This window comes from Sinocyclocheilus rhinocerous, unplaced genomic scaffold (genome assembly GCF_001515625.1).
Source record: "Sinocyclocheilus rhinocerous isolate Xijiao unplaced genomic scaffold, SAMN03320098_v1.1 scaffold1063, whole genome shotgun sequence".
Lineage (NCBI taxonomy): Eukaryota > Metazoa > Chordata > Actinopteri > Cypriniformes > Cyprinidae > Sinocyclocheilus > Sinocyclocheilus rhinocerous.
Genome location: NW_015625586.1, coordinates 379,496 through 397,071, shown reverse-complemented (window position 1 = coordinate 397,071; position 17,576 = coordinate 379,496). Strand labels below are relative to the sequence as shown.

The window sequence follows — 17,576 nt, the reverse complement described above, 5'->3', positions numbered from 1 at the left end:
CAAGTTGATTGACATTTCAGAGATGTCAAATGTGTCTTACTTTGCGCCTGCGGGTTTTGATCATAAACTCTCTGGCCAGATGAGGGGCCGGCTGAGGCTCTAGAGGACGAATCACAATACTCTTATCCAAAGGATCACCGGGAACAATCTAGAGTGAGGGGCAGAGACAATAATTACTCAGGACAGGGGCGAAAATCTAATACCATGTGAGTGTGACACAAACATACACACACACACACACACACACACACACACACACATACTGCATATCAAAAGCATCTTCTCCTTCACATCAGAGTCCTTCCGGCAATATCAAAGAATACATCCATAATGTCCTCAAACTCTAGATCCACAGGCCAAATCCTTTTAATCACACTTACACAAATGATGTAAGATTTTAAAGAGATTTCAGACACTTTTCAAAAAGACTTGCCTGTGCTTTACATTATCTTATACTACAAAAACACTTGTCAAATATAAAAATAAACAAAGAACAAAATTATAAGGGAGCTCCTGGAGGTCGCAGGTTAATTTAGGAAAGTCTGCGGCAACAGCAACAGTAATCGGTGTGGATGTTTCTAGCACTTTACATATAAAAAAGACATTTTTTAATTCCATCATACAGAACTGGATTGATTTGTAGTAGGGGCAAGTCTGGTGAAGCTGAAGGGGAATGATGGGATGAGTTGAGTTCATTTGTCATATCACATCGGGTAGTTGAGCACCACATCTTGTTTGGCCAGCTCCAACAACATAGGGTCATCGAAGAACTTGCTGATACTGACGTCCTCGCTCAAACCCTGGAGGAAGAGAGAGATGATTAGGATGATGATATATGATGCATATTCAAACTAAACAAGTTGATTGACATTTCAGAGATGTCAAATGTGTCTTACTTTGCGCCTGCGGGTTTTGATCATAAACTCTCTGGCCAGATGAGGGGCCGGCTGAGGCTCTAGAGGACGAATCACAATACTCTTATCCAAAGGATCACCGGGAACAATCTAGAGTGAGGGGCAGAGACAATAATTACTCAGGACAGGGGCGAAAATCTAATACCATGTGAGTGTGACACAAACATACACACACACACACACACACACACACACACACACAGAAACAGTGTTAAAGGCAAGGGAGTCCAAGATAAGCTGCTGACGACTCAATTTTCTGCTACTCAACAAACACATCAGAACAAATCCACTCACACACGGGTGAATCTTACGCAAGTCACATTTCCCCCAAAATTAAAAAGATAGAAGATACTATATTTTGCATAAATTAAACAAAGCCTATTTTTAATTAACTACTACTTGCATTTTTACATTATGAAATTTCTTATTACCATATTTTTTCCAATACTCTGATTCTTATTAGATTATCGGTTTAAAATACTGTAATATAATAATGATTTTAAAAATTATAATCACCATACATTACAGTAGAATAAATACTATTGTGTCTAAATACATTAGTATTTACCAGACAAATACTAGATTTTCTTCCTCAAATTCTCACTTTTTAAATTCACCAATTCAGACTTTTTTTTTTTTAATTTTCTATCATTAATGTTGAATGTTAAATCTCATTAGGTTATTAGAGTAAAAATACTGTAATAAAACTCTTAAATTCAATAAATATGAATAATACACGTTATTAATAATTTACTAATTAACATAATATTATTAGTGCTGTCAAACGATTAATCGCATCCAAAATATGTTTTTATTTACATAATATACGTGTGTGTATACTGTGTATATTTATTATGTATATATAAATACACACTCATACGGTAAATATTTTGAAAATATTTACATGTATATATATTTATATAATTTATATTATATATAAATATTTAATATACAAATATAACATTTCTCTTAAATATATATGTGCGTGTGTGTATTTATATATACATAATAAATATACACAGTACACACACACATATATTATGTAAACAAAAACTTTTATTTGGGATGCGATTAATCGTTTGACAGCACTAATTATTTCAATATTAAAAGCACTATAGTTGAGCATGTTCTTCTGCATGGACTGATCATGAGGGAAGTTAGCCTACAGACTCATCTAAAAGGTTTCAATACTATTTACACAATACACATACAATATAATTACAGTACATAGCAGCAGTACTTCAGATGAGAGAACTTACATTATTCTATGTACAGTAAATACTGTAGCACATGCTGTACACCCTCAAACTCATTACTGTTGAATTTATTTGTAGCCAAGTAGTCCTTACATGTACTCTATTTTTGCAGAACTGAGAGACGACTGTCTAGACTAGAGGAAGCAGAGAAATCTTTTATCAGAAGACTAAGAAACTGCTATAACAAATAAGGATATTACCAATACTGTAATGCAATTTGGCAGAGAATGCTGAATGAATGAATTTATTTATTTACAGTAACTGACAGTATATTCCAATGTGTGTTCACTGTATATTCTGCTGTTTGGTTTTTGAACTTTTCTCTTCTAGTGCCTTTCATCTATTTTTGACTAAAGTATTTGATTTTGACCTGGAAGTTTGAAGTTTGCAGAAGTTGGTGTATAGTTTTGAGATTGTGTTTAGTTGTGAGAAAATAGTGAATTGTTTCATGAATTGTGTGTTAGCTATCGAGAAAAACTGTAATTTCCAAAGGTGATTCTCATTTTTTTCCACAATAAAAATACTGTAGCACAATTAAAAAAACAAATCAGCATACAGTAATAATTGTATAATATTAATAGCAAAATCTAATTATAAGTCATATTAATATTAATTTGACTTAATTTTATAATTTTAACAAAATAATGTAAATATAATTTTCTCATATATAATAATTAAATGCCATTAAATGTAATTATGTAAAAAAGAAGTTGCAAAATAAAATAAAAAATTAGAAATCATATTTTGCTAAAAGAAAATGAAAAATATATGATTTCCTATTTTAAATTCTTTTCATGTGACCTGGTGTTTTGGACAGGTTTTGTGAGATTCGCTTACACATAATACTCTTACCCTCATTTAAACACGCATACACAAGAAAGGAAGCAGAAAAAAAAGATATGTGGGTGTGTTTGTACCTGCCAGTGGTGGAACACACTGAGCGCGAAGGCCTGGCCCTGCGTGTGTGTGCGGAGATCAGTTTCAAAGCCAAACGAGTCAATAGCGGGAATGAAAGCCTTGATGGCGTAGAGAGGAGAGCCAGGGATTGGCGCATCCTGCGTCACATGACCTCTATGGGACACACAGACAAGAGATCAGTCAGAGGCTGGTTCTGAAAGGACACTGTCTTTATTAGAGACTTGCTGACTTTTGCTGCCTTGAGCAACAATTTGCTTAATGTGAGTGTGTGTGTGTTAACAGACGAGGAGTCAGCAATGTCCTCGTTGTGTTTGTGTGTATTGTACCTCCTGCGTGCCAGCACCGTGTACACAGCAGAAACGCAGTCAGCAGGGGCCTGAACCTCCACAAAGTAATAGGGCTCCATCAGCCTGGGCGTGGCCTACAGAAACCAACCAATCACAAAGCGAGGAAAAAGAGAGTGTGAGCAAGTGAGAAACCAATTACGATAATCAACTTAATCTACTGAACTGAGTTAATGGATCACGTAATTGAATGAACCAGTCCAATAAGACTAATGGAAACAATGATTAGGCAGAGAAAGGAAACAGAGGAAGATGGGGGAAGAAGAGAGGTGGCTAAACAGACCTATGGAAGGATAGATTACCATCAGGAAGGCAGAGTAGACGACTCTGCGAGCTGTAGGGATGACCTGTCCTCCTCCTCTGTGCAGCGGCTCCTGTGCGATCACTGCGTCCAGGATCTTAAACTTCACGTTGCGGATTGCTGAACGCAGGGAATGACAAGGAGATAGATTTGTTATTTAGCACAAACAGAAACACCAAACTGTAGCCATTTACAAAGAGGACATTTGCATATGAAAAACGTAAAGGCACAGTAGCAAAAGCACTGAGGGTGGAAAACGGCAATGAAAGGAAAAGAGGGGAAGAAAATGTAACCTTACAAATGTGCAAGTTTTGCTCAAAATTTTGAGATCATGACATTTAACTTAGTAGTGCACTGATATTAACATTCTAGACGATAATTACTGTCATTTTATGACTGATAAACAATACAATTGCTAATACTACATTTCTATACTATGTCGTCTAAATAAGTTAAAAATAAAGGCACCGAAAACTAATATCAATATTTTCAAATGCTACAAGTGAATCTAGACATCACAACATTTTAATGTATGTTATGAATAATGGACATTCATTTGGAGATTTGCTAAAGATTACATTTAACAGTGTTATTAAATTATTAATGTTTTTAAAGATTAACTTTATGTGAGCGTTCAAAGACGGCAAAGGCAAACTAAATGTAAAAATATATTAAATATCATGTTGGTGGATGATGATGGTCACACTTTATTTAAAGTCCAATTCTCACTATTAACGAACCATAAAACTACGACTTTTGCCTCAAACTCCTAATTTGCTGCTTATTAATAGTTAGTAAGGTAGTTGTTAAGTTTAAGATTAGGGATGTAGAATAAGGTCATGCAGAATATGTGCTTTATAAGCACTAATAAACAACCAATATATTAATAATAGGCATGCTAATAAGCAACTAGTTAATAGTGAGAATTGGTCCATATACTAAAGTGTTACCTTGGCTGATATATATCAAATATCAACCGATAACAATATACAGAGCATCCCTAATTTAAACAAGTATATTTACCCTAAGAACATTTATTCATTCTGTGGTGCTTTTTAGGCTGTTTAGCCTTCATAACCATTGAAAGTTCTCAAATAAAATGTCATGCACTGTCTCACGTTCATCACACAAAGGACCCTCGCGTGTGCCCCACTGGAAGCCCTGTACAATGCTGTCCTTCACTGAGCCAAGAAGAGCTTTATCTACCTACAACACACACAGAGAAAGAAAACATCATTTATCAAATTATGTAGCTGTCAACAAGTTAAGCACACCAGTGCACAACCTCTCACAAAAACAGACACACTGTGTCACATCCAATCATATGTGACGTCAATTTTTTCCACACACAAGCACACAGACACCAAACAACGACACACCAACACATCCATGCCAAAAGACTTTAACACACACATCTACATTCAAATGGCCAAAGGCACTATTTTAAAATTGATGTCAATACAGTCAGAGGAGAGGTGAAGTCAAATATCCAGAATTTCATTCATTTGCAACCCAATTACAGTTGAATTGTATAAAAAAAAAAATATTACAATGATTTAATGAATATAAATGAACCTTGCAGAGCATGATTAATATCAGCTGATATGCAAATTACCTCAGAGGGCAAAGTGTCGTCTACTAAAATGTTGGGACCGGTTGTGTCCGGTCCAAAAGCCCAAATGGAACGAGCTGCTAGCAAATCCCAGTCATACTTCGTCTGGAAAAACTCTCCCAACTTTTTTCTACAGAGAGAGAAAAATATATATATACATTTATTGGTTTTAAAATAGTGAACAGATTTTAAGTGAAACAGTAGATCTTGTCGGTTGAACTGCACCACATAAACTACCACTTAAAAGTTTGTGGTTGTTAAATATTTGAATTTTTTTCAGAGAAGTCTCTTATGCTCAACAAGGCTGCATTTATGTGATCAAAAATACAGTTAAAACAGTAATACTCTTAAACATGTTGGTGATGATTTGGTGCACAAGAAACATTTATCATTATCAGTGTTAAAAACTGTTATGGGTCCTAATATTTAATATCAAGAAAGACATCTTTGTGTTACATATAACCCAGAAGTTCTCTACAGTTCTGACATGTTATCTTACCTGTTCCACGTGATCTGCACCACCTCGTTCTCAATGTCTTCGGCTAGGCCCTTCTCCAACGGCTCGGCAATCATGGTAATCTTATTCCTGCCAATCACACACACAGTGTTACAAATCACACATACGTATACAAACACTGATGCATGTCAAGACTTTTACAGGTCACATTAAAAAAAAAAAAATTTCACAAATCAAGTTCTAAATGGTGGTGCTGAGATACAGGAAGTTTGTTCCTTACTTTTTATTGGGCGTTTCAGCAAAACACTTCAAGGAGGACGTCTCTACCACAGTCTCACAGAAGGTCACTACTGGATCAGCCACCTATTGTGAGAGATCAAAGAGAAATCACATGAAAATAAAAAACATAGGCAAAAAGAGAGGAAAGAAATTTGTATGACAGCAAAAGAGCACCTTGATATCGATCTCAGAGTACATCTTCCGCAGGTCGTGCATTACACAGTCAAGGTACAGCTCACCTGTACCAAGAATCACATGTTCTCCTGACTCCTCCACCTGAACTCACACAAACCAGCACAGATTAATATGAAGCAAGCTAGTAAAAAGATTAAAACACATCATAGTTATGAATCTTGATACACTTAAAAAAAATCATAAAGTAACCTTGCTGATTGTCAGTGCAAGTATATGTAACATCTGGTTTGGTCCAGAGGCTCAAAACATGAAAAAGATATGGTTTTAAAACAAAATTGGTACCGTGGGGTGTTCTAGGGAGTGTTACCTTTGTTGTAAGTGACGGATAACTTTTGTTGACTTTTCTGAGTCCATCCAACATCTTGGGCAGTTCTGAGGGATTGACCGGCTCCACAGCAATTTTTATCACTGACGCTGTGTTAAACTTCAATGGCCTGAAGATCTGAGCCTACTCACACCAATTCAACATTCAACTTCCAAAGTCTCATAAATGAACACTGCATTGTTTCGAATAGATATCTCTCTTTCCTACCTCTTCATTTCCACGGGGCTCTGTGATTGTGGCCGTTTTAACAATAGGCTGGTCGCACCCTTCGATCAACACCCAGTTACCAGCAGGGACACGATTCACTTCAATCTGATACCTTACATAAACACATAAAACATAACATTTACAAAGACTACAGTGGGGGTGGGGGGGACTGATGTATGATTTACTTTGAAACAGTTTTCACTCAGAAATAGTAAATTTTTACAGAACAACAAATAATACATTGAAATAAGCTTGAAATGTTTAAGTAGAAAGACTAAAATAGTATTTTTCTTTTAAAACGTACTCCAATAATATCTATTTTACTTTTATCTTTGGGTCTCAAGATGACATAAAATTATTTAAAATAAGACAAAACAAGTCTTTAAAATAATAATAGTCTTGAAAAACCTTAATTTTTAAAGTGTGACTTCTAGAACCAGATTAATAAAATCATATAACTGCATGGGCATTTTTATAATAATATATTTTTTGCTAGTTATGTCAATCTCAGTTTTTTTTATGGGGTATACACTGAATACAAAATATATATTTAAAAAATCCTTAAGAAATTCTTAAATCCTGAACAACTAGAAAAGTCATGGGGCCTTCAAGTATTGTTGGGGAAAATGGGGGACCATGGACTAATAATGCTAGAAAAAAAAAAAAAAAAAAGAGCAATCAGAAAGACAGAGTGTGACGGTCACCTAGCGACAGAAATCCACAGGCGTCCGACAGTGCAGATCTGTGAGTCCTCCTCATCTTCCAGGCTGTAGTTCTCTCCCAGAACCTTCACCGGCTGGCCCGCCTGCAGGGTTCCGCTCAGGACTCGACCAAACGCATGGAACTGCAGACACGCTAGCTTTCCCAAGGCAGACGAACTTAGAGTGGTTACAATCCTCCGGGTTTAAATCGCTTAAAATTATAAAGCGAATAAAATTATTTGATTTTGATGCAATATTTACACTAAAGCTCGCAGGCGGCTATTGTAAACGGCATGACCATGCCAGACTGGGGAGAGAGGTGTTGTAATAATGTAAAATATGTGAAAAATAATGTGTTTTTCGAACAACCGAGTATGCGAGCCTGTTCTAGTACACCCCCAAAACAAAATCAAGACTTTGTAAAAGAGCATAATAGGACCCCTTTAAGTTTAGGCATTGGGTAGGATTAGGGATGTAGAATATGGTCATCGAGAATTTGTGATTTATAAGCACTAATAAACAGCCAATATGTTAATAATAGGCATGCTAATAAGCAACTAGTTAATAGTGAGAATTGGTCCCTATACTGAAGTGTTACCAATTTTTTTCTGAAAAACAAACAAACACTTTAAATCATTTTACAAGCTGAATGTCACACTTACATCAGGATCACACTCAGACATTGTCTCTCCGAGGTCTGAGTCCAGTCCACCTGTGTAGCTGTGCTCTATCTTGGCTCTGGCACCCCCCTGAGGAGACGGTATGTGTTGCACACACATGTCCACAAAGCCTGTTGTATTAGCACATATTATTAGATTGAACGAACCTGACACGTGTGCAAGAATTATGATTCACTCATCATGACAGTAAAATAGGGCATTCTAAGTCAATATACTGCAGTATTTCCTCTCTCAATCAGTAGAAAATATGGTTAACACCCGGTCATGCATGAAAAAAAAACACTCGCCTGTAAACTCTCCAAAAAAGCGGTTACAGACAAGGCGCAGCAGAGGTCTGATGTTGAGCTTTAATTCCTCTTTAGTCAGATGAATGCCGAGCTCATCCAACACACGAGGCAGAGACGTATCCACATCCCCCACCACCTACAGGCACACCACAGTTATACAGCCTGTGTATTTGACTGCCCGAATGTGCATACATAAAAGAAATGTGAGTGTATTTCTCACCTGTGAAAGAATCTTGTACAGCGGCTCTAGTACGAACTCAACAAAGCTGCGCTGAGAGTTGCTGTTGGGGGCTTTCTTTGTGAATTTCCTCCTGACAGGCACAAAATGTGACCGTTACAATCGAGAACAAAAAAAACATGCTGCCCTTCTGCAAATTGTCTGTGAAATTAAATTAGCTTCAGATTCTTACGGTTTAGGGTTGAAGTAAATGTCTCCCCACAGTCTTTTAGCAAACTCCATGTAGTTGATGTCACCTGGAAAACAATTGAGAGTAAAAAAAAAAAAAGGTTGATGTTTTCAGACAGAAGCATTGAGGATGCATTTGAATTTGTTTTTTTTGTGCGTGTATGTCTCACCGTAGGTGTCTGAATAGATTTTGGCAAAGGAGCCAAGAGTGAAGCAGATGCTGTATTGTGAGGAAGCGAAACACACGTTCCCCAACAGGGGAGACACAATCAGAGACTCATCAGTGGAGTATGTGCTGCCAGAGAAGAAAAAAAAGAGATTATTCTATAGAATTTCAGACAAAACTGTTAGCTAAAAACAATTAAATTCATAAAGAAAATGAATATCAATAAGCAAGTGAAAGACAAACAGCAGATCTAAGATTTGTCTCAATATCATGTTGTATCTACCAAAACCTCTTCCTTTAAACACAGTGGGGTACCTCAGCAAGCCGTTGACCTCATCCACAATGTGGCGCAGTTTGTAGTAGGCATCTGTAGGGGGCAGCTTGAGCTCCACGATCAGACGATCCACTTTATTAATACAGATAGTGATGGCCAACTTCTCCTGCACTGCATGCTTGATCAGTCGCTCAGTGTTTAGCATCACCTAACAATTGAGAGTAAAAAAAAAAAAGGTTGATGTTTTCAGACAGAATCATTGAGGATGCATTTGAATTTGTTTTTTTTGTGCGTGTATGTCTCACCGTAGGTGTCTGAATAGATTTTGGCAAAGGAGCCAAGAGTGAAGCAGATGCTGTATTGTGAGGAAGCGAAACACACGTTCCCCAACAGGGGAGACACAATCAGAGACTCATCAGTGGAGTATGTGCTGCCAGAGAAGAAGAAAAAAGAGATTATTCTATAGAATTTCAGACAAAACTGTTAGCTAAAAACAATTAAATTCATAAAGAAAATTAATATCAATAAGCAAGTGAAAGACAAACCGTTCCCCAACAGGGGAGACACAATCAGAGACTCATCAGTGGAGTATTGTGCTGCCAGAGAAGAAAAAAAAGAGATTATTCTATAGAATTTCAGACAAAACTGTTAGCTAAAAACAATTAAATTCATAAAGAAAATGAATATCAATAAGCAAGTGAAAGACAAACAGCAGATCTAAGATTTGTCTCAATATCATGTTGTATCTACCAAAACCTCTTCCTTTAAACACAGTGGGGTACCTCAGCAAGCCGTTGACCTCATCCACAATGTGGCGCAGTTTGTAGTAGGCATCTGTAGGGGGCAGCTTGAGCTCCACGATCAGACGATCCACTTTATTAATACAGATAGTGATGGCCAACTTCTCCTGCACTGCATGCTTGATCAGTCGCTCAGTGTTTAGCATCACCTGAACACATTCAAATGTTTATACCTGCATAACAAAGCTAATTTAATTTGACAAATATAATATAAGCTTACGAAAAACATTACGTTAAGACAGTGATTTTCATAAACTGTGTATTACGATGACAACAACATGATAATAGCAGTCCTGGAGCCAAAAGCCTGACATTAGCAGTAGACTGTGTATGTGTGAACTCACCCCCTCAGCAGCATCAATGAAAAGCACAATGCCGTCAGACAGTCTGACTGATGATGTCACCTCATCAGAGAAATTCACATGACCTGAGGACAGGTTCAAGAGATAAATCTCCTGCTTTTGCACAGCATACTGTGCACTTATATTTTTCTAAGTGATATTTTAAACATATGTCAGCTACTTTTTAATGTGTGAAAAGGTGAGCACAGGGAAGAGGGAAAGAGGTCAGGGAGTACCTGGCGTGTCCATTATGTTAAAAAGGTAAGATTTGCCCCGGGAGTCAGGCAGAACCATGGTTACAGGCGTACTCTTGATGCCAACTCCCCTCTTGTGAGAAAACACAAAAACGTACATGAGATAAATGCACTGAATGCACATGCTTGCTTGCGATCAGACGAATTAGTTGATTTCTTACCTCTTGCTCTGTGAAGAGGATATCTGTGTATCGTAACTGTAAAAAAGTAAAACATCATTATTGTAACATATCCAGTGTTAGTGTAGAGCGAAATAAACATCTGCTCAACAAAACACCTGCATGTGAAAAGCTGTAGCTGTTTTTTTTTTTTTTTACACATACATATATACACACATATAAGAATACGAAAAAGATTACATATATATATATATATATATACAGTGGTTAAACACAACTGAAACCAAGTGTATATTTTATTAATATTCATATGCTTAATATAAACAAAAACACTTTTTTTATATTTAATAACTATATACTTACATCAGAGTCATCTCTCTTGCGGATTTCAGGATGTGTCTGTTCAATGAGGCAGTCCACAAAGCAAGTCTGTGGGGACAAACAAATGCATTTTAATTTGTCCTCAAAATTAACGTAATCAAACTCAGCACATATAAAAAAAAGCACCACATGATGCACCTTCATTTATCAGACAAAACTGAACAAGCATGATGGTGTCCTTTACCTTGCCATGGTGTAAGTGTCCACACAAGGTGACATTTCTGATCAGTTCTGAGCTGTCCATCAAATCAGCAAGGAACCTGCGGACAGACATGCATGTAACAATACGCAGTTCAGACAAACAGGGAGAGAGAGAAACAACACAACAGTGAACTCACTCCATGTCATAGACGGTGGCGGGAAGCTCTTGCTCCATCAGAGTAAACCGCTTCATCTTCACAGGTTTTATGATGGGCTCTGAGGAGGAAATGAAATGAGATACACTTGATTTTGTGCACATGTAGTACATATACTAGTATTCCACCAGCATATCTGTTACCTGTCAATGGTTGTGTATCTTCTTCTTGGACGATAGTCTCCACCTCAGGACCATAAACTTCCTCAGCTGTGGGATAGTACTTTTTATCCTCATGCAGAACCACCTCCATACCGCCACCATCCTCCTCATCAACCTCAGCCTGGTCTTCATCATCCTCCTCCTCATCTGCCTGTAATAAGATAAACTGCACTCATATCCCACTCATACTGTATATGCTGCAACTTGCACAAAAACACATATTTTTTGGGCAGTTTCAAGATAATTTTTGTAATTTACAGGTTTCTGCTGTAATATACACAAATGAACAGATGGCAGAAAACATCTCAGACGCACCTCATCAGCCTCCCGGTCATCTGCATCTACTTCCTCATCTTCATCAGAGTCCAGCTCTGGTCCAATATAGTTTCCAAACTCATCATAAAGATCCGTCTCCATGCTGTCGAGCTCTGATGGGACAAAACAGATTGGAATGACATTTTCCTTCCAGCCCTACTACAGAGAAGTATTGAGCATGCATGGGATTTAGTTGCGGCTCGTGAAGAAAGCGCAAAACTGTAATCTAGAAAAAAATGTGACTACTTTGAAAAAGTATAAGATGGTTTTACTTTCACTCTCATGACTTTATGTACAGTATGTTGTTTCGTATGATGATCATGTGACTTACTCCTTTGCGATTATTGCGCACAATGCTATCTACAGCAGCTCCACGAGTTTATCTTTAAGACCCTAGTAAACATCACAAATATTACAGACGCAGAATGTGCATATGCAACATGATGAAACAAATTACTAACTTACAGACAATCACAATACATCTTAAAGTTAAGGATTTAGAAACGCCTCAAAAAAAGCTGTTACCACATCTAAACGCGCAACAAACATGCGACAAAATATGAATGAATGACTGGCTCATTTAAATAATCTTTAATTTCTGTCTATCACATGTAAATGCACTATGTAACGTTATAATAGTTGTATACCTGCATGGGAAACTTTATGCCTGGGGTAATTTTATTATTGTTTCAAAGTTATTCCTCGTACTGTTTCCAAACCACGCACCGCGAGGTCCTCACTCAGAGCAACGTATGTCGTACGTTGGTGACGTCATCATCAGTGGCCCTGTACATTGCCCGTTTGAAAAACAAATCTAGGGCAAAAAAAAAGTATGTTGTATAAGTTGAAAAAAAACTGCTTTAAATGCATACATTTATTTTAGAATTATGTTAGCTCTTGTTACATGTTGGCGTAAAATACTACAGAAATGAACGAGAACATCCAGTGTTCAATATTCACCGTAATGCACATAATGTAGGCCTACACATGCACATAAGTGCAAAAATGTACTTCTTGTCTTCAAAAATGATCATTATCATTATTAAGTAATATGATTAATGCATCTTATTTAATAATTGCATTATAATTTTGGTTAAACTCCATTTACATGTTTGCAAAAATAGGCTACTAATAGAAACCCCACCTTCATAGTAGGTCATTAGAGACTCTTTGATTAAGACTTAAAATATTTGTCATATATTTTTAATATAAAAATGGTGCATACTTCTTTCCACAATTAATACCATATATCCTCTCAAGACTATCCAACAGTTCAAATAATAAAATGTATTGACAGAAGATGGCACCATAACACTTGTGTGTGCTTGTATGTACAGAATTTCTTAGTTCCTCTTTGGGTTTCATGCATTGGGCATCTCTAATATTTTCAGTCCCACATAGTTTACAATGTCCTAGTATGACGCAGGCTCCATTTGTTGATACAGGGATCTCATATGGCACTTGAACATTGGCAGGACTACAGAGGTCAACATCCACTGTTACTTTCCAACTGTAAAAAAACAGACTAGGCAAATAGCCTACAGGTAGACGTTAATGGCCAGTTGAATACAGCTGACATGTTCAATAGTGCTGTATTCACACTGCTAACATATTGTATTCAAAGTTCTGACAAAATGATGAGGAAATTCATGGGTACAGTTTGCACAGAGACAAAAACATTTACATAAAACTTACATAATACTCACAATTTCCTGTGCTTTTAGGATGGTTGTCTCAAAAGCCCTTTGAAGACGACTTTGTTTATAGTAAGAAGGGGATTTTATTTATCAGTCCAAACTTAATATCAACAGTCTCTAAAGACACTCTTTCCTTAGAAGTCAAACATGATGCTGTGAGGCGAACAATTGCTGAGAAGAACATTATGTCGATACAGTTTAATTGAATTAATTAAATGAAGAAGAAGATGAATGATAGGAAGATATTAAGAAATCAGAGAAAAATGAATATTTGTCATGTTAATGTACAATGTTACAGTAATAAACAGTGAATTGGTAATCATTACCCGACATAAAATGTAACATTAGAATTAAATTGGATGCAATATTTGGAATTTTACTGTAAAATTACATATTTTTGGACAGTAAAATGCATGAATTATTACATAAATGAAAATGTACACTACTGTTTAAATGTTTGGGGTCAGGAATGTATTTTTCCTGGAAGAAACCGACACTTTTATTCAGCAAGGATGCATTAAATTGATCAAAACATATATTAAAGGAGACCTGTAATGCCCTTTTTACAATATGTAATATAAATCCCAGAATGTGTCTGTGAAGTTTCAGCTCAAAATACCCCACAGATCATTTATTATATCATTTTGAAAATGCCTATTTTGAGTGGAAGCAGAAACACGTTGTTTTCGTGCATGTTTCTTTAAATGCAAATGAGCTGATGCTCCCCGCCCACTTGTCCAGAATGGGACTGTGCCTTTGCAGCTGGTACCTCATATACTCTGCTAAAAAACATCTGTTTGGTTTTAATTGTCATGTTTATCACGCTGAAATCATGTGTTTTAAACCATATGAGTTTAAACTTCTGATATACGGTTTTCTGAGCACACACATCCGAAGCACACGCACAGAAAGCGGCTGTCACGTGGCATGTGAGTATAAACTACGCTCTCTTTCATGTCTTATTGCGCTTAAACTGTCAAATACACACAAGTTTATGTTACAAACAGACATGAGTTTGTAAACAGTGGGTTATGTCTGTGAAGGAAAAAAAAAGAGTTTATATTAGATCTGTGTGGCAGCAGCGTAAATATACAGTAAATAAATCAATAAATCCACTGCTCTCTTGTCTCCTCTGAGACTGGGACTCTAAACAGTGTTCTGTGCTTGTCTGTGCAGCCAAAGACAGAACAGTTAGCATGCTTTGCTTGAACTTTTGCCATGACGTTAGAGCTGGTACACCATTGTCGCTTGCAAAATTAAAATGACGGCTCCGTGGGTGGAAACTTGCAGATTAAGGGGCAGAAATATTATAATAAGATCCTACTTTACTAGGTGAGCGAAATCCGAGCAAAAACGGTTAATTTTTTCATAAGCTTGCGGAGAAAGGCTTACCAAAACAAAGTTACTGGGTTGTCCTTTTTCATGTTTTCTGGGTTGGTAGATGCACCGGGGAACCGATTATAGCACTTTCATGATATGTCACATTTAAAGACATCTATAATGTTATAATAAATGCTGTTCTTTTGAACTCGCTATTAATCAATGAATCATATAAATTCATTGATTAATAGAAAGTCAAAAAAATACGTAACAGTTTTCACAGAAGTATTAAGCAGCACAACTGTTTTCAACATTGATTATGTTACTTGAGCAGCAAATCAGCATATTAGAATGATTTCTGAAGGATCATGTGACACTGAAGACTGGAGTAATGATGCTGAAAATTCAGCTTTGCCATCACAGGAATAAATTATATTTTTAAATATATTCAAATAGAAAACACTTATGGTAAAATGTAATAATATTTAACAGCATTACTGATTTACTGTATTTTTGATCAAATGCAGCCTTGGTGAGAACAAGAGACTTCTTTCAAAAACATTTAAAAAATCTTAGTGTATAGTATATTCAAGACAACACATGCACGTTTACAATAAAATCTTGTTAAAATTGTTCCAATTTTTGTCATTTGCAGTTGACAGTAAACTTGTGATGCATTAAATGTGAAAAGACAAAGTAGCTGTGTAGTGCTTCATATTACACTTGTTGCATTGTATGTTCATTAGCGAATTGTTCATGGAAATGCCAATTTTAAAGAACTTTAATTAATCATGTAAAGTTCAATTTTACCATTTTACCACCTGTATTATTATGGTAGTTATCAGTAAATTTTATTATACAGAGTAGCTTTTTGTAATTGAAATGTTGATATATTAACTCATAACAATTAAAGAAATACACATTTATGTACTGTAAAATATGCAGGCACCAAAACGCCACCCTAGTGAATTTCTGGCATAGTTGCCAGTTTACATTTAACAGGATTTCTTTTACAGTCAAGGATGAGAGAGGCACAGAGAGAGAGAGAGACGAGCCTACACAGAAATTCGTTCTGATCGTGTTTCATGAATGAGGCCCAAAGTGTTTCTAATGATAGCAGTTGGCCTCAGTGAAGCATAAAGCACCTTACTGTCCATGTTTTTTGAGAAAATCAAACTGAACATCGTCTCTTCCACATTGTTGCATCACTTACAAAATGCAGGAGAAACAAAGAAATTCACAGAACCCACTTCTGTATGAGTGCATGTCTTTACGAATCAGCAACATGTTGCATCTACCAGACTTTATCATGTAGTCATCAACATTATGTGACACTACACGGTAAATATGCATGAGTGGTTTATACTTTATTTTCAGACCGTATTAACAATCACACATGAACAGCGTATCTTATAAAGCTATTGTTATGTGATGACATCATTCATGCAATATAATATGTGTCTACGTGATTGCATGTGAACCCTCATATCATCACAAATAGATCTCTGGATGGAATAAATCTTCCTAAGTGCACGGGTGGAATAACAGATGACGTTTTCCACCATCCCGATCTGTTCGTGCAAAGGTTTTGGAACGGGTCGGTGATGGAACGTGTGTAAGAAAGGAAGCGCCCATGCTTATTTGCAGCAGGGCTTATGTGTACCATCTAAAATCTATCTGAGGAAATGGCGAGGAGACCTCAAGACCTCTTGGGTGCAAGAGATCCATTTTCCAGGGGCTTGATGCCAAATGTCACAAACATAAACATGATGGTGCCAAATGCACAGACCATGTATCATGAGCGTAAATACTCTGGCATAAAGAAGAAATTTATTGCGGTGTAGAAATGCTGTAGCGGACATAACGGACAAACAGGGTTACTGTAGCTCAGCTGGTAGGGGATGGCGCTGCAACACCAAGTTCATAGGTTCAATTCCTATGAAACATGCAAACTTTCTCGAATGTATTAATAAACACCTTGATTCAAGTATTTGCCATAAAAATAGCTGATACTCTCTCCTTCTTAGCAGAATTCTTGTATTAATTTTATAATTCTCTTTTGTGAGTTTTGTGTTTGCATGTATGCATGGTGTGTGAGTGTATTCTCTGAGGTGCTGCTCTACTAACTCTCTCATTACTCATTTTGATCAGCACACCTGGGCAGCGGTGAAAATAAACGACACACTTTCCCCCGTGCGCAATCCCACGCTTCTGTTCCATATCAAACACTAATGTCTGTTCCATTACAGCTGCATGTTCATTTTCTGTTGCTTCTGGCTGTCTTTGGTGCAACCTCATCTCTAACATTATGTATATATAGGCTACAGTAGATTTAGGTCTATATCTCAGATCGCTCCATCTACTGTATCAGGATTGATTACTTACGTCTGTGCTGTATCTACTCCATTACTGGACACACACACACACACACACACACACACCTGTTAATCCGCAGTTGGTCCTTGTGCTGTAGTTGATGAGACTCGGTAGACTGTCGGTAGAGACAGAGG

General features: G+C 36.8%; 1 protein-coding gene across 1 annotated transcript; it reads right to left on the bottom strand.

Moving 5' to 3' along the window:
* Window positions 1-265: 265 nt before the first annotated feature.
* Window positions 266-12,819, bottom strand: LOC107754997 (116 kDa U5 small nuclear ribonucleoprotein component-like). Its single transcript, XM_016571642.1, has 28 exons — window positions 12,697-12,819; window positions 12,050-12,162; window positions 11,717-11,885; window positions 11,556-11,634; window positions 11,402-11,477; window positions 11,200-11,265; window positions 10,879-10,914; window positions 10,700-10,790; window positions 10,467-10,549; window positions 10,105-10,271; window positions 9,628-9,752; window positions 8,887-8,950; window positions 8,697-8,787; window positions 8,477-8,612; window positions 8,172-8,299; window positions 7,513-7,652; window positions 6,809-6,920; window positions 6,584-6,724; window positions 6,256-6,357; window positions 6,083-6,165; window positions 5,845-5,931; window positions 5,349-5,475; window positions 4,852-4,939; window positions 3,735-3,853; window positions 3,415-3,509; window positions 3,088-3,241; window positions 897-1,004; window positions 266-800 (listed from the first exon to the last, which is right to left on the bottom strand). Exons 2-28 carry the CDS (start codon window positions 12,149-12,151, stop codon window positions 705-707), a joined length of 2,865 nt encoding a protein of 954 aa, XP_016427128.1. The 5' UTR covers window positions 12,152-12,162; window positions 12,697-12,819; the 3' UTR covers window positions 266-704.
* Window positions 12,820-17,576: the final 4,757 nt, after the last annotated feature.